The 21,642-nt window shown below is 38.6% G+C and overlaps 1 protein-coding gene and 2 long non-coding RNA genes across 3 annotated transcripts; 2 read left to right on the top strand and 1 right to left on the bottom strand.

Moving 5' to 3' along the window:
- Positions 1-122: 122 nt before the first annotated feature.
- On the bottom strand, positions 123-2,017 carry LOC106178103 (uncharacterized). Its single transcript, XR_001239919.2, has 4 exons — positions 1,882-2,017; positions 1,370-1,399; positions 874-949; positions 123-250 (listed from the first exon to the last, which is right to left on the bottom strand). It is a non-coding gene; the product is annotated as an uncharacterized LOC106178103 (long non-coding RNA).
- A 2,499-nt stretch (positions 2,018-4,516) lies between these two features.
- On the top strand, positions 4,517-8,673 carry LOC147759800 (uncharacterized). The gene is made up of 4 exons (XR_015330985.1): positions 4,517-4,675; positions 5,398-5,475; positions 6,156-6,188; positions 8,230-8,673. It is a non-coding gene; the product is annotated as an uncharacterized LOC147759800 (long non-coding RNA).
- An 884-nt stretch (positions 8,674-9,557) lies between these two features.
- Positions 9,558-21,634, top strand: LOC106177985 (beta-1,4-galactosyltransferase 5). Its single transcript, XM_086996004.1, has 7 exons — positions 9,558-9,991; positions 10,483-10,516; positions 10,813-11,048; positions 11,283-11,476; positions 11,591-11,713; positions 12,491-12,601; positions 20,841-21,634. The coding sequence occupies exons 1-7, from the start codon at positions 9,794-9,796 to the stop codon at positions 20,998-21,000; spliced, it is 1,056 nt and encodes a 351-aa protein (XP_086852130.1). The 5' UTR covers positions 9,558-9,793; the 3' UTR covers positions 21,001-21,634.
- Positions 21,635-21,642: the final 8 nt, after the last annotated feature.

Below are 21,642 nucleotides of genomic sequence, written 5' to 3'. Positions count from 1 at the left end.
TACACAGGTTTCATTGTTAAAGGTCCACTTTTTCAGAAAAAGAACCCCCCTTTTTAATTTGCTGGCTACGGGCCTGAAATTATCCGTGCGTTTTCTCTTTTTAAAAAACTGTAACACGAGTGTTTCGGAAATTCTTTATTATTGTATTAATACACAATAAATGGTGCAAGAGTCATGCATTTGGTTGAATGTTTAACATTGCACTTCCATGCCGTTCACTTCCCAGATCGGATTGCAGAAGCACCCTTGTCTGAAAAAGAAGCAAATAAACTAGTAATACTGGTATAACTACCATTATATGTCAGAAACATACCTTGTTTTTATTATAATGATTAAATTTATTAGTTCAACACATCAATTTTAGCTTAAGGAAGCTCTCAGTGTCAGGAGTTTTAGTAAGTTCGGTAGACTGAAATTTGAAATATAATCTGAAAATTCTTGTCATTTTTAATTTTACCTGTCTGACTTTTAAACATTTCCTTTCTATGCAAAAATGAGAACATATCCTTGTGAAGGTATTCGTATTTACACTACGTAATCCCTCAAAATGAAATCCTACTTCAATCACTTTCTTTTTACTCATTGGTAACCGCACAAACATCGTTTATGTTCAATCAAATAAAACTTTCGTGAAGGACTTCAAGTTATATAGCTGTTACCAATAGTGTGGGAATTATTTCGATTGCCTTTTTGTCACTTTAAAGTAAACTAAAGTGGTAAAGATTTCACGTGGGATTGATATCAAAAAAGTCTTCTTCATTTGAAACATTTGCCATAAATCGATCAATATCTGAAAGCATATTATTTGCCATTTATCTCTTTAATGGAATCTTGCATTGCTCGGGGTGAAGATACGAGCTCGAGGTGACCTACCTGCAAACTGCGCCGGGAATAGAGCACTTGGCGAAGGTGCAAGGGTGGACGAAGCAATTTACAATCGTGGTGCAATCTGAAACAGACACAAAAGTGAGATTTTTAAGATATAAGGGCGTTCGCATTTTGTTTTAAATTTTTGTTGGTTTAAGGGCATTAAGAATACCATTGATGACAATCACATTTATTCAACCATTGTCGAAAAGTTAACAAGGGTAAAAGGAAAATGAAAAAAAAAAAAGAATAAATCCGATCTTGATTTCAGGATATCTTGATATGTATCTTATAGTAGACAAATGTAGACAAATTGATTTCTTTTATGTGAATTTGTGAATAGAGATCTATTGATATTTATATTCATTTTTTCACTTGTTTACATTTGATTATGATTTAATAAACAAATAAATACTCTAGTGTGTTATTTATCATTTATTTTAGTAATACGTCATGTAGAGTTAAATCCTTTTAAAGGAGAGTTATACAGATGTATAATTACCTTTAACTGCTCTTTCCTCCAATGGAGCGGCTTTGAAATAAAGACAATGACATATGTTTGAGAATAAGATTCTTGTAGCTATTTAAAAGTGGCTCTGAAAGTGCTAAAAAGTCTCATTTGCTGATATTCCAATTTAACGTTTAAATCCTGTAAACAAATAAGGGGCGTTCACCAACAGCACCCTCGTATAACTTAAACTTATTTCCTATATGTTTAATTTGTATATATTATACTCATTGTTTATCTAATCCATTTGTCACTATCAATCTTTGCAATTTTACTATATTGGTGTTATTATAGTAACGCTGCACACATGTCTATATTAAGATATCTTACATTTACTTAGCGTTTTTTTAATAAATTTTGTAATCAGCCAGCCTGCCCTTAGTCTCCCCCCCCCCCTTTCCGTCTCTAGGAATTAGATTCTGGACAGTGAAGTAAAACAAGGGTCGCCTTACTCTCTTCCTCCCCCCCACTCTCTCATTCTCTCTCTCTTTCTTTCCAAAACTTACCATTAACAGCCAATACACACACAAGAAGAAGAATCACAACACCCTTCATTATTGATGTAACGTGGCGTCAACTGCAAAGAACTTCAAAATGCTGTTGAACCTCAAGTCACGAAATACTAGTAGACTGTGCAATATGCTGAAACAACATATGGTCTTATTCCCAGACCTGGAGGGGGAGGGGGGAGGGGGGGGGGAGTAAGGGAAGTTTAAACGTGGGCATCAGAATCTTAAACTGAATGGGGATTTAAGATAAATGAAATACGGTACATGTCTTTTATGATTTCATATTAATTTCCTATCCATACATATAGCTGGGTCCTGCTGTGGGTAGACAACCAAGGGAGTTTCTAGAATTACCTTGAAGTCCCCCTCTATAAACGAGACAATGTTGACAAACAAGCTACACAGGCCCGTAGCCAGGGGGGGTTCGGGGGGTTCGAAAGAACCGCCCCTTTTGCTGGGAAAAGGTCCACTCTGGGTAAAATTTGATCTACGTACATGAAGTTTTTATGGAAAAAGGTCCACTTTTTCAGAAAAAGAACCCCCCTTTTGAAATTGCTGCCTACGGGCCTGCCACATGTGAGTGATTAAGAGTTTGAAAGTTGTATTCAAAGGGTGTCACTATGATTATATAATTGTGAGATCTATTGTATCATAATTCGCAAGTACTTGCTCTATGAGCAACGTTATTTTGAGATCATTCAACAACCGATACGTTATTTGCAAGTGTCAGTCTGCTGATGATAACAAGATAAATACTCATCTTAATTAGGTCAAATCAGTTTGAGATCGAACACGTTTGGGAATACTTTATATATTGGGCTCAAGGTCAGAGATCTCACATCACAATAACGGGCCTACCCAGAAATTCAAATATACCACCGTGGAGAGTACTGTACCTTGAGCTGGTACAATCCAAGAGGAGGAAGTAAATTACATTTTTTTTTGCTTTAGTTTTTATGTGTAGGTTCCCACGTCCCTATGACTAGCGAGGTTATCTTCTATCAGCTGTGACATCATACTGTATATACTCAGCGATAATAAATAAACAGGTCCAGATAATCGACTCATTGGAAGGCGAACCTTTCTTTCATTATGACTCACCCTGAGTCCTTGGACCGTCCAATATCACTCGCCCTGAGTCCTCGGACCGTCTAATTTCACTCATCCTAAGGTATCGAACCGTCCAATATCACTCATCTTAAGTCCTCGTACCGTCCAATATCACTCACCGTAAGTCCTCGAACCGTCCAATGCCACTCAAGCCTGGGTCTCATGATTCATTTAACTTTGTAGTATGAGTGGATGTCTCTACAGTATTCTATGTTCCTCGGGGTGATGTCTTTCTGGACTATGATATGAGTGATACCCAAGGTACAGAATCCTATACTTAGAGAGACAGTACGTGGATATAGAATGTAGCGACAAAATGTTTAACTTTTCACGAGCTCTTTGGAATATTTTCAGTATTTGCCAACCATCCACCCACCGCCTGTCCCAAAAAATCAAAATACAGAGAATAGTTTCTTATCGACATTGCTGCTTCTTTGATTTGAAAATGCCAATCTAGCGATCACGTGAATTGCTTCAATTATAACGCATACGACCCATGCGTATATTTTCGTTACATACATTGTATTAACTCCATAGCAGACATAAGCCCCTGTTACACCGGTCTTGTGATCGCTTGGAGAACGCGCGTTTTGCCCAAGTTCACCCCTTCAAAGTTGGAGCTCCGGCAGTATCTGATACTCAACAATGAATTCTTTGTTAGTAAAGCTAATCTTGCACAATTTTTTTGACATAATTGTAATACAAATTGGGTTAAAGTTCGTGTTCCACCATTCTGAAGCACAGTGTAATAGGGGGTTAAGTGTTCCATACTAGTAGTAAGAGACGAGTTTTACAGGCCCCTCCCATCAAGGAGGTATGTAAATGTATAGTGAGCAAAGAAGCGTAAAGGAGGAGGTTCTGAGGAGGTATTTTTGTATGGTATTTTTTATGTAATTGTATAGCGAGCAAAGAAGGGTAAAGGAGGGGGTTGTATGGTTATTTTTAGCTTGATCTAATTTCAGGAGTTATCGGAAAAAAGTTTTGGATTATTTATTTATTTATTAAAGGGCAATTTCGACTCCCTTTTTCTAGAAATGCGCAGAAGAATGCGTTTGGCGCGCCCGCACCCGTCTCGTGTTTGTGAATATACAGCCGAATATATGCGTTAAGGCTTGCATGAGCTATTGCTAGAAACCTCTTAAAATACAATGCACCCAAGCGGTCTGCGCCAACCATGCAGTAAATTGATTTTGTCATTACGCTTCTTTGCTAGCTATACAATTACATAAGAAATACCATACAAAAATACCTCCTCAAAACCTCCTCCTTTACGCTTCTTTGCTCACTATACATTTACATTCCTCCTTGATGGGAGGGGCCTGTAAAACTCGTCTCTTACAACTCATACCACAATAAAGAGGGTGAAGATATAACAGTATTTCACTTCAATCAGTGCACGGGTGAAGAGCACGTCTCTGTCAGGTACAATGCAGTCAACTTCCGGTGTCAGTTTCAGTTTCGCGGGTTCTTGGTATCGTGTGCGTCACCTTATCTCAGATATCTGGTTAGCCGGGTATAAAAACCTCACTCACCCTCACGAGGTCTCCTAATCTGAGTCACCCGGTGTGCATGAAACATCAAGTTAAAGGCACGATCATCTGATCTCTCATTTTGAAAATGAATAGCTCCAAGAAAGTTGCGGTTGTCTGTCTGGTAGTCCTCTTACTGGCTACTTATTTAGGTAAGAGGTTGTTATTAGTGTTTTCATGCATACGAGGAGAATAACATTTTTATTAGTACTCTATATCTTTGTTGATTATGATACTGTTCATATTTAAGAAATCACGAAATCATGTACCAAATGTTTTCACAATAGGAAATGTTCATTTGGAAAACCTCGATGGAAAAGTAGACATAAAGTCAACAGAGTATAGAATTATTAGAAGAGTTGTGGCAAATCCTTATCTAGTTTAAATGTGTGGTATTTACCAGGTCCAATATATAGTTCTATGCCGATGGATATATCTTATCTCCCAAATATTCCATCTTAATGCCGATAAATAGCTTGCTATTGATACTATAAATCTACAATCTGTTGACATTAACGGCCCCACATTGCAAATGAAACTCTTCCACTATCATAGACACATAGCTATGGCCATTTGAAAATAATCAAGATTGCGTCACTAATGAAGGGAAATTATTTTTATGTACAGCGATCAAAAAGGGCAGGCAGCCTGAGTTTAGGGGTCTGTTTGTGCTGCCTTTTCTACGCCAGCATGAGTTTTACTTTTCTAAAAACCACGTGCACTGCACTGCGACATTCAGGGTGATCGACTCCCGTTGAAGACGTTCTCAGTTGTCAGACAACGGGAACATTTTAGAGAGCAAATCAACTACCACTTCTGATTTCTAATCGTTTTTTTTAAATTACATGTATGTTCAATTTTTATGTATTTACAGGGCAGGAGGTTGAGGCTATGTCTAGTACCGTTACAACCAAACAGACCACTGCCAAACCAAAGAGTACCACGCCAAAGAGTGAGTATAGAATATTAAAAATGTTATAACCAAGATGAAATTTGAGATAATGAGAAATTTAAATCCAATACAGAATTTTACGCTGAAAACAGAGATTATGTTTTTTTTTTTTTTTTACCATTCGATGTCAGTTTCAAACTCAGTATTAAATTTAATTTCCTCGTCATTTCAGTATAATATGACTGGATGAATCAAAATATCCACTTTGATATCAAGACAGGACCTATTCATTCATTTACATATTCATTTACACTGCATCACAGAAATTAGTACGTCATCAGACGAACAAAATTATTCCCCATAAAGTTCAAATGGGTCCGCCTCATTCAGGCTATCAAACTAAGAAAACCATTCCTTGAAACTTCTCAAATAAACTTTAAATACCAAGGGTTTTTATTTATGTCAATACGCTTGGATCATGCGTTATTAAAATTGAAAGCTTAGATCAACCAGTAAGTTAAATAACGGGGGTAAATAAATGTACGCTCAATCCGGAAGTGATTTCGTTATCTTCATAAAAATGTCATTTATCTTGCATTTATTTATTTATTTATCAACTGTCATAGAATAATTGACACACCCTTCACATATACACTTATAAGTGGGACTGCGTGCACATATTTCATCATAGTTTTCATTCGCTGATGTTCTAAATCATCTTTTTTTTTTTTTAATTTCAGATGCAGCAGCGTCCTTTACCGGATTCCCGAAAAGTAAGTCACGTGATTAGTAACAACATAATGCATTTGTCCTGATAACCAAAATCACCCTAACCCGTCCCACTTAAATGCACGTCTAGCAGGTTGAAAATTTCTGTACTTTTTGCATTTAATGGTTCTTTATGATAGGGACACCTAGCTGGAACCAAGGGTGTTTTTATGGGAGGACCTTCTGAAACGAAGGGGAACTTATGGGAGGAACGACATGGAACTAAGGGGGAGAACTTTAGGGGGAGAAATACCCAGCTGAAAACTAAGTGTGTTCTTATTGGGAGGAACACCTAGCTGAAATTAAGGGTGATCTTTAGGGGAGGAACTTCTGAGAAAAGGGTGCTCTTTATTGGGGGAGCACCCTGATTTAAGCGTTCTCTTATGGGAGGAACACATGAACTTAAGCTAGTTCTTGTGGGAGGAACACACGTACCTAAGCCTGTTCTTGTTGGAGGAATACTTGAAACTAAGGGTTGCTTTATGCGAGGAAGAGCTTTAGCTTTGTCCCAACCAATCAGAGGTGATTTATTTACTGCTCAAGACCACTGTTACGTTCTTGAAATCCACGATTTTGAAGTTTAAAATGCACTGCAAAGCACCAAGCAACACCTTAGATACCGGGTACCTATATCTTCAGCTAATATTCTACTGAATGACAAAAGCAGCCTCTTCCCTGCCCACCCTATGAGTATGAAGACCACTTGAAATATTCCCTCCTGTGTAGTTTACTGCCAGTACATTCATGATGTTAGACCGAAAATTGTAGCTATGAATCCATGGTGAACACGCCCCAGTAGAACTTTAACCAATGCAGATAATAAATACACATGTACGCTTTAAATATCTCCCACACAAATTACCAATTGTGCCGCTATCTTTTTGGCATTGTCTGGTAACAATTCAGATATCAGTCCTGATTATTTATCAAAATGACGCAGCGTTTGTCTCGATATATATGTAACGACAATCGTAGTACCCTGGTGGGCTGTAGGTTAAACGATCTTAACACATGCGGAATCAATACATTGACTACATGCTATGTAAATCCATAAAAGTCGAATAAGAGAGCATTCACATCGAGAAGGACCGATGTCCAGCAAGGCTGAGACCTAAATATGGCGGACCTACATGAGAGAAAGACCGCTTAATCCTTTAATGGTCTCTCAATGACATTCATTGGCATTTATTGAGAGACCATTAAAGGATTACGCGGTTTTCCTTTCATGTAGGTCCGCCATATTTGGGTCTCGGCCTTGCTGGACCTCGGCTCTTCTCGATGTGAATGTTCTCTGAGACCCTATTCTCATAGACATCATCGGTCTACGTATATATAACTCTACGGGGACTCTAGTTGAGTGCAATTAACTTAATTGAAGGATACGCCTCCTTTTGTTCCCAACATACACGTGTAATCACAATCTTTTCTGCATTCTACCCAATGCCAGGAGGGGGATTGTCTTTAAGCTGATTGCACTCAGCAAGTGTCTCCTTAGGGCGCATTCCCATAGATTTTAGATCGATCTATCCCCGTGGGGAGTCTCACTAGATTACTGTCAGATAATCCGGCTTAAATGTCCGTCCCGCCTGCTACAAGCTGTAAGGGGGTAATTAACTTTAGTGTCCGCTCGGCTGACAACTATTTAGCGTGAACCCCCAGGGAGTTAGGTCGATCTAGTTGGATCGATCTAATCTCTGGGAATGGGGTCTTAGAGTTGGATCAATCTATGTAGACGGATGGTGTATATTGGAATGGGGTCGTAAATAAGACGGTCTAGGTCTTAATCATTAACCTTGTCCTTACTGATAGAAAACAGGTGCAGTATCTAATCTTATTTGACTAGTGCTGATTTATCTAGGGCCCAAGTAAAAAATTTAATTAGTGTTCGATTATTTTTCATTTTATTTTTTAATTTGTCATACACCATAACTAAAAAATCCGTCCCTCATATTATAACGCAAATTTGGTTGCAAGATCCCATCCAATTGCCACATGTTTTGCAAACAATAAATGATAACCCATGTAACTTATGTCTGTTTGTTACAGGTGTAGTCGTGGCAACGATGGTAAGCCTAGCAGCCTGGAGACGTTTATAAAGATGACAAGGTCAAAATACAGTGCTCCTGACAGTGGCACGGTCCTATGCAATGCGATGTGATTCAGTGAAAAAAAAAGCAACTCTCGTGTGAACAAAGTCACGCAAAGAACTACCCCATGATGTGGAGCAGGATTTTAAACTGAGCCAGTATGATTGGGACGTAGAGAACCTTGCAGTTTTTTTTTTTTTTTTTTTTTTTTTTTTTTTGTCAGCATCGGCTGTTTCCGTGGGTTATCAATAATACGGAAACAGCTGAAGTGCTTGTAATAAATTTGTACACGAGAATCAGTGAATTGATTATTCTAAAGTGCTCTCGTAGGCAATATCTTTTTTTGTTCTCTTTATCGCCTTAGCATGTTTGTTTGGGACAATAAACGTAAATATTTATCAAATGTTTGTTACTGATTGTTTTTTTTTTTTTTTTTTTTTTTTTTTTTTTTTTTTTTTTTTTTTATCGATGGAAATTGTTTGACAATAAAATGGAACTTGGAGTGTACACGTATAAATCGATAGCTGGAATTGATCTGTACGTGCTTCAGTATGACAAACAACATCATGGAGATTCGTTTCAGGCCCTAAGTAGAGATTGTATCGTTTTTACAAAACATATGATCAATAGGAAATCTATATGTCCGCGTCGGTTTCTTTATAGACATTATTTTGCCATCCGAAGGCGTGTTTACACTGTCATCGGGTCAAAAACTCTCACTGATCCACACAGACATTAAATCCTGGGGCCTGTTTCACCATTGCAATTAAGCACGAAAATCTTAGAACAAAATTTAAGTCTCCTTTGAGTCAAGATTAAATTAGTAATGGTGTAATTAAATGAAATATTGTATCTGTCATGGAGGTTATCCTAGTGAGCTCGTCTTGGCCAGGCAAAAAATTTAACCTGGTTAAAGAATGCAATCGACAAGAACTTCGTGGCAATAAGATATTTCGTTTATATGTTTTTCAAATGGAAAATGCATTGAGAATGTTGGAATCGCTCATGGTCTGGATCTGCCCCCCCCCCCAAAAAAAAAAAATAATAATAATAATAAAAAAACGAACAAAAATGATCGAACACCGACCTGTTTAACATCACTTGTTAAAAGAATTTTCAAAAAAACCTGGCTACCGACCCTATTTACAGAGATAACACACTTGTTCACCAGCTTATCTATGTTATTTGGTCCTAATCTGACGCTTGCAGAGGAATGAGACACCAAGCACGGTCGGCTTGTCTTCACTGTAAACAGACCGATTGTTTATAGTAACTTGGCACCAGCTCCACACGAGTCGATACGCATACATTTACAGTAATGGAGTCATTTCCATTAATAAAAAAAATGAAGTACTTTCCATCGATTATGTCGTAACTTTGAAGCTGATTCAAAATGGCCTGTGTGTGCAAGAACTACAGGGTTGAGGATAAAACGTAGAATAAAGCCTCTCGACGACAAAATATTATTTGAATGGAAGCCAACGGTTATAGTTAAATGAGTGCTCTTTTTTAATGTCGCCGTTATGGAGAGATTGCGATATGTGGTGATATTCACTGGGTTATTGCTGATTATCGGCCAGGGTTTGTTAGTATTATTCCTCGAGCCACAGTCACCAAGGCGATATGGCGTGGAAAGACATGATTTAAATGTGACACCGAAACGGGATGAAAGAATTGTGACAGTGAACGACAGAACTGAAAATGCAAGCATTAAACCAAAGGTAACTTATCTAAATCGAAGTGCAAAAATCACGACGTGCTACCCGTGTTTTAAATCAATAGCCGAGCTCGTTAGTGTGTTTTGTATGATTAGATTCGCACACTTTAGAAAATAACTGTAGAGTTGAAGCCAGGGTGCTGAATTTATTTATTTATTACAATTATTTTTAAATATCACAATTCGTAAAATTATGTTACAGTTTTGTATTACCATGGACTGCTTTGGTATAGACGGTGGGGTTTGAAAAAAGCTTTAAACACACACACACACACACACACACACACGTCTTCAAATTTAAATTGCATGACTTGCGTTGCTCTATTTTTCATTATGATTGTTATCTTTTGGGGAAATGAAGTATTCGAATTTGTTTATCATTTCCCAAACCATAAATCATTCTTTATTTTGAAGTGTCTAATATTTTTGTAATAAATTGTGACTTAACACACGCTTTTGAATTTCATTTGAATCACTGTCACAACTTTATTGCAGAATATCAATTGTCCGGAATATCCGCCAGATTTAAGTGAGTATAAACTCAAGTTATTGGAATGACAATAACACAATTTATGTACAATTGCTATACTGAATTTTTCTGTACATATAATTATATATGCCAATCGAAACGTCCTACACCTTGGCCGGTCAATGTGAATATTACATCGTCCAAGTGCTAAACGCAGTGTTGCAGTCAAAACAACAGTATGTATATAAACCGGTAGAATGCTAATATTTTTTAAAACAGTAATCGAAAAGTTAATTTAACTGTGTCTCTACGTACATATCAACCATGCTGTAAGTTTCGAAATCGTTTTCGTTCAGTTGGGCATCTAAAAATCAACATCAATGAATCGATCGACTTAGATGAACTACGAAAGAGAAACCAAGGGCTCAAAAAGGGCGGGTTCTGGACGCCACACGATTGCGCTCCGAGATCTCGTGTGATCATCATTGTTCCGCACAGAAATAGGTGGAGCCACCTTATCCAGTGGCTTGCCCATTACCATCCTATCTTGCAGAGACAGAAACTGGAATATAGAATCGTGGTTACAGAGCAGGTACTAGCACTTTGCTGTCAAACTTATATATTGGGTGATCCAAATAATATCAAAGGTTTTTGCACTTAACAAATGCTAGTAGAAGCGCCAGTGGTCTATATCATTACCAGAGAGTAAAGTTAACTTGCAAACCTGGTTAAAATGGTTAAAATGATTCATGTGATATTTGAAAATATTTCTGATAAGGTCATGAGAACAAAAGTACATTTATTTAAAATTGCACTTTATTTGTAGGTACAAAGAAATCTTTTCAACAAAGGAAGACTCTACAACGCTGCATTTTTGGAGTGCGAAAGGGCATTTGATTTTGACTGCGTTATTTTCCATGACGTGGACATGCTTCTGGAGAATGACCACAACATGTACTGGTGCTATAATATGACGAGGCCGAGACACCTCTCCCCGGCTGTAGACAAATTTAGATACCAGTAGGTTTTTAAAAAGTAATCAAATATGATTAATGTATATGTAAGTATTAAGATTTACTTGTAAACCAACAGTTTCACGACAAATACCACAATAGAAACTACTGTCCTTTCCAGGCTTCCCTACCACATTCTCGTAGGTGGCGTACTGGCCATGACAAGACACATGTTTAAGAGGGTCAACGGCTTCAGCAATCAATTTTGGGGCTGGGGCGGCGAGGATGACGACATGTGGGGAAGGTGAGTGACGATGTGACGTCACAACAATTCCCACCTGGCAACGGCTGATTTGGACACACCAGTTTTGTTGATGCCCTTTATTAAAGATGCATACAAAGTCAATTTTTTGTCACAAAAACCAACCAAATGCCAGCATATGGTTTCAAGTAGTATAACTAAGAGAATTACCAAAAGGCATTATTTAATTTTACCCGAAAATGATGTTTGAACGGATTTTTCTGCTGGCATTCTAAGCTTTATGTCAATGGGGTAGGAAAGTAAGTCACGAAAGTAGGTTAAATTTACAACCATAAATTTAAAGAAAGGAGCAGTCTAAAGGTCTTTTATGGCTGATTGAGTGATCTATTCAGTTTATCCCTTGGCATGTCGAATTTATTTGAGTCATATAAGAATCTAGTATAAGTGGTTTACGTGTGTTACTGGGAATCCACGCTCCACCGATGCTCGGTTCGTATGTACCTTTAAGTCAATGTATTAGTAGCACATTTGTTTGAAATTTGAAAATTTTAATTTGCGGTGAATTTTGATGTTCTAACAAGACTTTATTCAATAGATAATTTTACATGGCAAATGAATAACACAATGCAGCGCTGGCTATAAACCCCACTGCTGGACATCTTTTGTTGTATGCTAGGACATAGCACCACTGGATATGGGATTTTACTGATTCGGAGGAATTGGGGGGGGGGGGTAGTCACAAAAATGCCTGGCTTCTTTCTTTATGAGAACTTTTGAGTCTCATTTTTCAGTGCTTATTTTTCTCCTTTTTTGGTAAAGGTTAGTGGCTGTTAACACCACAGTAGACCGCCCTCCTCCAACTATCGGCAGATACACAATGATAAAACACAGGACCAGGAAGGGCGAGCGTAACTTCATGCTCACCTACAGGTACTATATAAATGTAGATACATATTAAAGTCACAGCTTTAAACCATTGTCAGATATGGGGACACTGCCCAGGGGCGTAATCAGACCTTTTAAAATTGTACGCACAGAATTTTAAAATTCCCAGGTATAGCTAAATGTAGATCGACTTACGCAAAAGATGAAGGGCAGTTTAAATTATATGTGCCAAATATAATAGCTTAGTTTTCACCGTTTATAAAATCATTACTTAAAGTTTAAAATATTCCCTCAATATAATTAAGTTCCAGTAAATTATTTCACCCAGAACCAACGCTTTTTCCGGGATTGGGGTACAGGGCATACATAATTGCCATCTGTATCTTACTTCAAAATTTCAGGGCCTCAAACTTTTCCAAAAGCCGTGAGCGGGGGTGGGGGTGGGGTAAAAATTAATGGAATCTTTTTTTATAATAAATTTCATTGGAAAAGAGGGGTAAAAATAATTGATACCGATCTCCCGTCACTCTCTTCCACGAAAGAACGCCCTTGTATGAATATAAAAATTGCCTTCTCGTCTCGCTCGGATCGCGAACGATCTCTGGCTGACGATCTTCTGCGAACGAAGTCCATGGAACGAATGTGAAAATTGCTTTCTCTTTTCGCTCAGATCATGCTCGATCTCCTGCTGAAGATACGAAAATTGGCTTCTCATCTCGCTGCGGTCGGTAACTATCTCTTGTTCCCGATCCTCGGTTAACGAAGTCTCTTGAACAAATATGAAAATTGCCTTCTCGTCTCTTTCGGATTGAGAACAATCTCTCGCCGAAGATATAAAAATTGCCTTTGTTATGTATTAGCTTTGTCAGGTGCCATACGTATAAAGATCCGAAAGGTGTCCCCTTTCATAATTTGGCGGCAAGTTAGGTCATATTTCATTTAGGGCCTACACGTGTTTTGTACCGAATGTAGATCATTCTTGTCACTTCTGCATTATATATTTTAAAGTCAATGGAAACATTTTATTGTGTTTTGTAAGCTTTAGGTAGTAGTTACGTCGTGACTGAAAAACAGCGTGCACTACAAAGTAGTATAATATTCATACGTCAAATTACTGCAATGGATTTTCATACGACGTCCACAGCTGCCCCACCCTGAGCTTCAGAGATAACTTGACACTAACCTCTTCACTATAGCCTATCTTCATCGTGTCAAGTTACCTCTGACCACATTCGATTGCCTCCGCCGCCCGCCAATCAAATTTAAAGCCCGCACTCAATGACTCATTGAACGATCTAGCCAATGAACGCGAACGAGTCAAAGCGCGCTTTGTTCAAATCCGGACCAATCAAAGATAAGGCTGAATATCAGGGACTTGCCGTAACCTGTGGGCAGCACGCAAAATACATCATCCCTCAGTAGATAATTATGCAGGGCATCAAACTGCTCTGGTTTCAATTCCGATATACTCCATGCTTTCTTTGTGTACGGTTATGCACTCGGAACTACTCGGATGTCTCCGCACTCGACAATAACTATGTTGTTAGTATGGAGCTTGCGGAATCAGCCGAGGATTGCCGATTGACGGTCAACCAATCAGCGTTTTCACCAAACTTTGGTGAAAATTTTTGAAACATGGATTCGATTGGCTTATATAAACTAGGTCAAACTATTTTCGTCAGAGGTAACTTGACACGATGAAGATAGGCTATAGTGAAGAGGTTAGTGTCAAGTTATCTCTGAAGCTCAGGGTGCAGCTGCCCCGACAAGTCAAGACTTTTTTAATCGTAAGCCATCCAGCCTTCTAAATTTGAAAACATAGGCCGTCCAGTGATGACAGCGGCCGTTCAATTGGCAGCTGGAGGGCTCGCTGAAAAAAGCCTTGCTTAGAATGGTATATTTATTGAACTAGGGGCTTACTGACACAAACTTTGAAAACATATGCAAATTATGCCCGCTTGTAACAAGCTAAATTCTAAATAACGGTGAGGCACCTTCGTTCGATGTGGTTTGTTGCGGTTATCCCGAGTTGTCAGAAAATAATCTTAAGAACAGTTGATCGTTGTAGGATTCTTACACCTTCTTGCTATCCATGGCAGGGCCGTAGCCTCCAGGGGGGCAGGGGGGCAGCTGCCCCCCCCCCCCTGGAAATTGGGGTGCAAAAAAATGATCGCAAAAGTAAAAAAATAATTGCAAAGTTGGTATCAATTCTGTGAGAAAAGGCACTCATGGCCACTAGACAATCATTCAACAATCTGTTTACAAAGGTGTACTGTTTTTAGCCAACTCAGTTTATGCCAAAAAGCTCACCCTCCGTGTTGTGTGGAAAAATGACTGTACTTATGGCAAAATGAACCCACAATTTCTGACTTCTGATTGACCAATAAATAACATTTAAAATGCACCAGAATGCAGTTTTATACATACAGTTTTTAAAAATTTTCCACACCGTGGGAGGGGGGCACCCCCTCCCCTCTCGGGGGCTTCGCCCCCTCGTGTCCGCTTACTGCCCCCCCCCCCCCCCTGGCATTTTGCTCAGGCTACGGCCCTGCATGGTCAGCTTAATGATGAATCTTCTAAAAGTTGAACTTATATATGGTATCATCCAAAATCAAACAATTATAATACAGGATAAAGCTCTGTTTGTTTGTGAAAATTACCCATATCACCCTGTTAGTTTACAGGGTTAAGCTGGGTCAAGTCCGTGTCAAAATTCTTTAGAGCTTTGCAGGAAATATTTTTTTGTTTCTCTGGCTCCTTATAAAGCCCGTTGTCCAGATTTTATCTAGTGTCCCCAGGTCTGCTGGAACTGCTCTTTGAAAATAACACAGGTAGATTTTTATCTGAGATAAATCTCGCCAGCGAGTGTGCATTCGACACACTTAAGACAAAGGCTACCTGAGAGTTGAAGGGCATTCAAACCTCCAATAACCTTGCGCGCGTTATACGTCACAGGTCTTGCGTAACTACCCACGTGCTACGATTTTTCCCTTGGGGGGGCAGCAAGCGGCCATTTTGTACACGAGCAATGCATAGATGCACGCTCGGCTGTCACCTTGATTGGATAGTAAACGATTGTCGTAAAATCGCTAAATGATATTAAAACCGGGTGCATAAACTTGAAAACCACCTACAACAACCTTGGACTACCACATTAATCCAATACAATGCAAACATAAACTATAACAAGTGGTTAAAGCCTTCAAACCGAATGTCGTTAAGTCCCCATATACCTCCATAGAGACAATAAAATAGAATGAGCTTGAGAAACAAGAAAAATCCAGTTCCAACAGAATAATCGAAATAAAATACTGCCGGGCATCGGAGCGGCCTAAAACTTGGCACGCTTACCGCTAATACTGCAGGCTACATCATTCCGTCGCTCGTTTGTAAATTCCGTGCATGGCATACGCACCATCAAACCGTAAAAAACAAATTCTCGGGGTGTCGTTGGCCAGGTCCACTCTAACCTACCATTACGAAAAAGAAGCCATGCCATTGGACAATGCGACCTCTGCGGTTACGTCATTTCCTGAATTGGATTGTTGAGTGGACCTAGCCAACGACACCCCGAGAATTTGTTTTTTACGGTTTGATTGTGCGTATGCCATGCACGGAATTTACAAACGAGCGACGGAATGATGTAGCCTGCAGTATTAGCGGTAAGCGTGCCAAGTTTTAGGCCGCTCCGATGCCCGACAGTATTTTATTTCGATTATTATGTTGGAACTGGATTTTTCTTGTTTCACAAGCTCATTCTATTTTATTGTCTCTATGGAGGTATATGGGGACTTTACGACATTCGGTTTGAAGGCTTTAACCACTTGTTATAGTTTATGTTTGCATTGTATTGGATTAATGTGGTAGTCCAAGGTTGTTGTAGGTGGTTTTCAAGTTTATGCACCCGGTTTTAATATCATTTAGCGATTTTACGACAATCGTTTACTATCCAATCAAGGTGACAGCCGAGCGTGCCCCAGGGCGAAACTGCCAACACCAAAAGTAAAGGAGCATCACGCTCGGCTGTCACCTTGATTGGATAGTAAACGATTGTCGTAAAATCGCTAAATGATATTAAAACCGGGTGCATAAACTTGAAAACCACCTACAACAACCTTGGACTACCACATTAATCCAATACAATGCAAACATAAACTATAACAAGTGGTTAAAGCCTTCAAACCGAATGTCGTAAAGTCCCCATATACCTCCATAGAGACAATAAAATAGAATGAGCTTGTGAAACAAGAAAAATCCAGTTCCAACATAATAATCGAAATAAAATACTGTCGGGCATCGGAGCGGCCTAAAACTTGGCACGCTTACCGCTAATACTGCAGGCTACATCATTCCGTCGCTCGTTTGTAAATTCCGTGCATGGCATACGCACAATCAAACCGTAAAAAACAAATTCTCGGGGTGTCGTTGGCTAGGTCCACTCAACAATCCAATTCAGGAAATGACGTAACCGCAGAGGTCGCATTGTCCAATGGCATGGCTTCTTTTTCGTAATGGTAGGTTAGAGTGGACCTGGCCAACGACACCCCGAGAATTTGTTTTTTACGGTTTGATGGTGCGTATGCCATGCACGGAATTTACAAACGAGCGACGGAATGATGTAGCCTGCAGTATTAGCGGTAAGCGTGCCAAGTTTTAGGCCGCTCCGATGCCCGGCAGTATTTTATTTCGATTATTCTGTTGGAACTGGATTTTTCTTGTTTCTCAAGCTCATTCTATTTTATTGTCTCTATGGAGGTATATGGGGACTTTACGACATTCGGTTTGAAGGCTTTAACCACTTGTTATAGTTTATGTTTGCATTGTATTGGATTAATGTGGTAGTCCAAGGTTGTTGTAGGTGGTTTTCAAGTTTATGCACCCGGTTTTAATATCATTTAGCGATTTTACGACAATCGTTTACTATCCAATCAAGGTGACAGCCGAGCGTGAGGAGCATACCAACGTTGTTTTGAAACGATGTGGTTAGCCTGTCAGTGGCGAGTTGGGGAGAATAGAGCAGCACTGATTGCAAGGTACTGTATACACGTGAACCGGCAAAGTTAATGATAATTTCATGTTGCAAAAGCATAATTAAATCAGTAAGTTATTTTCCTAAGGATATTATTTGAATAGCAGATACATAAATCAAACTAACAACAATAAAAAATTTTGATGACATTGAAAATCAAAACCTGCGGTGCACGATAGGTTGAGGAGGACACTGCCACAGCAAGTAATGCATGAATTTTGTTACACAACACCATATGCTTGTGTCATTGTTAACTCTGTGGTATTATTACTCAATTTACTGCTCAAATTAATACCTGATACTATTTCTCAGGCTACCAAGTACAGTACAAATCAACTTATTTTGTGGCAATTGACCTCCATGTTCCATCTTGTGTGCAGGTTGTTTATTATTATTATCATTATTATCATTATTATTTTTTCAAGCACATTTTGATAAAGTGGCTATGCTTTAACAAGAGAAATTTATGCTGTTTAAAAGATTAAATTATCAGTAGTATGTACAATTAAAGCTATTAATTTGATTATGCATATTTGACTTTCAATTATCTTGATTATGATATGAGGTTTCTGCATTTTTCTCTTGCCCTCAAATCAATATCTAACAAGTAAATTGATAGTGCTTTATTACAATTTTTGCTTTATACTTTCAGATGTAAAAACTGTGTAGCAGTTGGTAAAGCTATAGAGATTGATGTGAGCATAGATCAGGGGAAATGGTATTAGAGAAACTAGGAGGACAAGACATAGATAATGTACTAGTAGATCCATCATCACAGCAAGGATAGATGGTGTGATCTTGTCCCTGAAGCTATGCCACAAGTTTTCAAACTGGTTGAGTCCTTACTAAGACAAGCTGCTGCGGTGTGAATCGTTGTACATTCAGGTTATACATGGCACATTTATGACAAAAGAGACCTTCACAATATACATGTACTTCAAAGAAGTTATTCTTGCATCTATGCCTCATCAAAAGTACACAGTTACAGTGACTAGAACATTGTCTGCAAATAGTGAGGCAGTGAAGGCTGCAAGGTGCCATTGTTTTTCAGTATTAAGAATGACAGTATCTGTTTTTTATTTATTTATTTTCATTTTTCATTTTTTAATGGGAGGAAGACTCACTTTGTTCTTTCTATGCCCATTCAGTTAAGGGTTGGTGGCAATATATGGTAAATCTGTCATGCCTGTATGTAGAATTTCTCTGGCTCAAATTTCTACATTTATTGGGTGCATTATGAAGTTTCCTGACTGATTAATGAGGTTACTTGCAGAAATATCTTGCTTACACACATTTTGTGATATTTTTACTACTTTATACATATGATTATTCACATCTTATCAGTGGTGTGTGAAAGGTACTTGGTATTTGCATTTTAGAACTGTAGGTCTGTGTACCAGCAGGGTTATATTTCATATATCTGCGAATGTTTCTAAAAACAAGCTTCATGTTTGATAATTATTTGGTTTGAAATAAATAAATAAATAACCCAAATAAAATCAATTCATTTTATATTTCACATAATTTGTTTTTATTATTCTTCTAAGCATTTAATCATAACATCTCCCATCATTATACTGTTATTGTGTAATAACATTGAAAGTTTCAAGTTTTTATTAACAGGTTGATGCTAACGTATTACAAATGAACATAGCATTAAAGCATGTTGCCTTACTCAAATGTATCAAACGTACCACTGGCATAATACCGGTAAAGATGCAGGTAAAGATGACAGCATTGATAACTGAGTTTACAGCGCTTTTATAGTGCAGCTTGGCTAGTGTCAGATTGTTATCTGATAAAGTTTGCTACTAATACCTGGGAACAAAAGGTCTGGCACTTGACAATCAAGTTGATAAAATCACAAAACGGCTGTAGAAAACAGAGCATACCTGCCCAACATTGAATTGTTCAGATTCTTGACTAAGGGGTGCGTTAATGGTGTCAAGGGCCAAGACTTGAACTTAGGGGTTTGGCATGTCACTGGACATTCCCCTCGATTTCTGTCCAAATCTAATAAAGCCTCAGTTGCTTGTAAAACTTTCGCCAAATTTCCAGTATCTACAGGTTGTGTTGTTTAATGCTTGGGGTCTCTTCTTTGGCGGCGGTTAATTGGGGACACCTGTGCGGCCTGTCAACGCACCTAGATTCACTTTTGCCAGTGCCACATTTTCAATTGCCGTAAATATCAAATTCATGAATAGAATGAGGAAAAATTACAGTTATGAAAAAATGTTTGGAAGTACCTGTCTCCTTCGCCACAGTAACCATATGGGCTGTGATGCCACAGGCGACACCTTGCGGAGCAAGCGTGCGTAATCCAGGGTGCAACTGAAAATAACCTTGTCGCGCGACCTTATTAAGAGGCAAAGGAAGTTCCAGCTAGATGGACGATTAAGATAGGACTTCTGGAGGTAGCTAGTATTGTTTATTTACCTCAGTTCTGTGAAAGCAAACGAGACCAGGGGCGTCAGAACAATGCGTATACGATTCATACAGAAGATTTGTACATTCAGGTGACTCTAACTTGCAATCGAAGAGGATTTTCGATTATTTTTCGTGAAAAATACACTAAATTTATAGAGAATAATATCATGATTGGCTCAAAAAATTGTACGCACAGTGCATCCGTGCGTATGCCTAGTTACGCCCATGCTGCCTGTCCGACAGGTACTGGGTAATGACACCAAAATATAGTTCTCCTGGATATTTCAACACTAAGACCCCATTTCCAGAGATTAGATCGACCTACTTTAGATCGACATAACTCCCTGGCGGTTCACACTAAATAACTGTCAGCCGGGCGGACACGAAAGTTAATTACCCCCTTACAGCTTGTAGTAGGCGGGACGGACATTTAAAACGGATTATCTGACAGTAATCTAGTGAGACTGCCCGCGGGGATAGATCGATCTAAAAGCTCTGGGATGCTTTTAAAACCATCCTGGGTAGAGGTGCCTGCTGGGTCGCTTTCTTAATAAGTCAGCATTCATTAGCCGAATATGCCCAGTGTGTTGTCTCTCGGGGTACCTACATGTTGCAACTGGACATGTATTTGGTGAATTTGAAATGAAACATCGAAAAACACTTTCAAGTTATTGATTACAAAACTAGAGAAAATAAGGTATATTCTTTTTATGAAGTTATGTTATCTTTCAGGCTGTTTAGTTTTTTTTTTTTTTTTTTTTTTTTTTTGCACTACGGGGCCTGGAGTAATATAGTACTTTTGTGTGTGTGTATATATATATTTTCCAGATTAGTACTACTGGCTACGTCTGGCAGCCGATGGTCACGTGATGGGTTAAATGACGTAAGGGACTATTGCAAACTCACTCAAGTGGCACACGAACCTTTGTTCACTCACTTCGTTTTCGACGTTGGAAATCAGCCTCGTCAAAAGCCTCGCAATACCTGATATATGTCTGTATAGAATCGTTCATCTCAATGTTGTGGGTGATCATTGGAAAGTAACCGTGGTGCCCCTTTCCGCCATTGATAACAAAGTCAAGATCACGAGGCATCTTCGTACCGCCCGGCCAACCATGACTATATATTTATATATAGGAGCGAATGATGTAGATACTGAGTGGAGTGAGTAATTTTTGAGTTAAGAATACTTCGTCATCAGCGAAGACAACAAACCAACTCTGGAGATGTAAGCGTTTTAGGTAAAATTGTACACCTGCAGAGTAACAATCTTGACGGTGAATTGTCTTCTCGTCGTTATTCCATTATCATATCAAGCGTTATTATTATTATTATTATTATTATTATTATTATTATTATTATTACCTAAAAAGCGGAGAACCACCTACCTGGTTAAAGCACTGTGTGACGACAAAAGCCGAGTTTATCTTGATTAGGAAACAACTGTTATTAGACGGCAGATTCATCTTGTCCACAGAATACGACAGATAAAACAAAGATTTCTATAAAGAGACTATTGTTGGCTTGTATTTTTGTATTTTGAAAAATGTTCCGAATATAGCTAATTATGGCTTCTGCCTTTGTCAATCGATTTCCGCGTAAACTGTTATATTGATTTATCTCCCCCACA

This window comes from Lingula anatina, chromosome 9 (assembly GCF_051362555.1).
Source record: "Lingula anatina isolate TDL-2025a chromosome 9, LinAna3.0, whole genome shotgun sequence".
NCBI classification, from domain to species: domain Eukaryota; kingdom Metazoa; phylum Brachiopoda; class Lingulata; order Lingulida; family Lingulidae; genus Lingula; species Lingula anatina.
This window is presented reverse-complemented; position numbering and strand designations above follow the sequence as displayed.

Excerpts from the sequence above, each read along its gene's own strand:
- LOC106177985 (XM_086996004.1), top strand. The coding sequence starts at position 9,794 with ATGGAGAGATTGCGATATGTGGTGATATTCACTGGGTTATTGCTGATT. Across the intron at positions 10,517-10,812 it reads GGAATATCCGCCAGATTTAA|TTGGGCATCTAAAAATCAAC; the intron begins GTGAGTATAAAC and ends GTTTTCGTTCAG. Across the intron at positions 11,714-12,490 it reads GATGACGACATGTGGGGAAG|GTTAGTGGCTGTTAACACCA; the intron begins GTGAGTGACGAT and ends TTTTTGGTAAAG.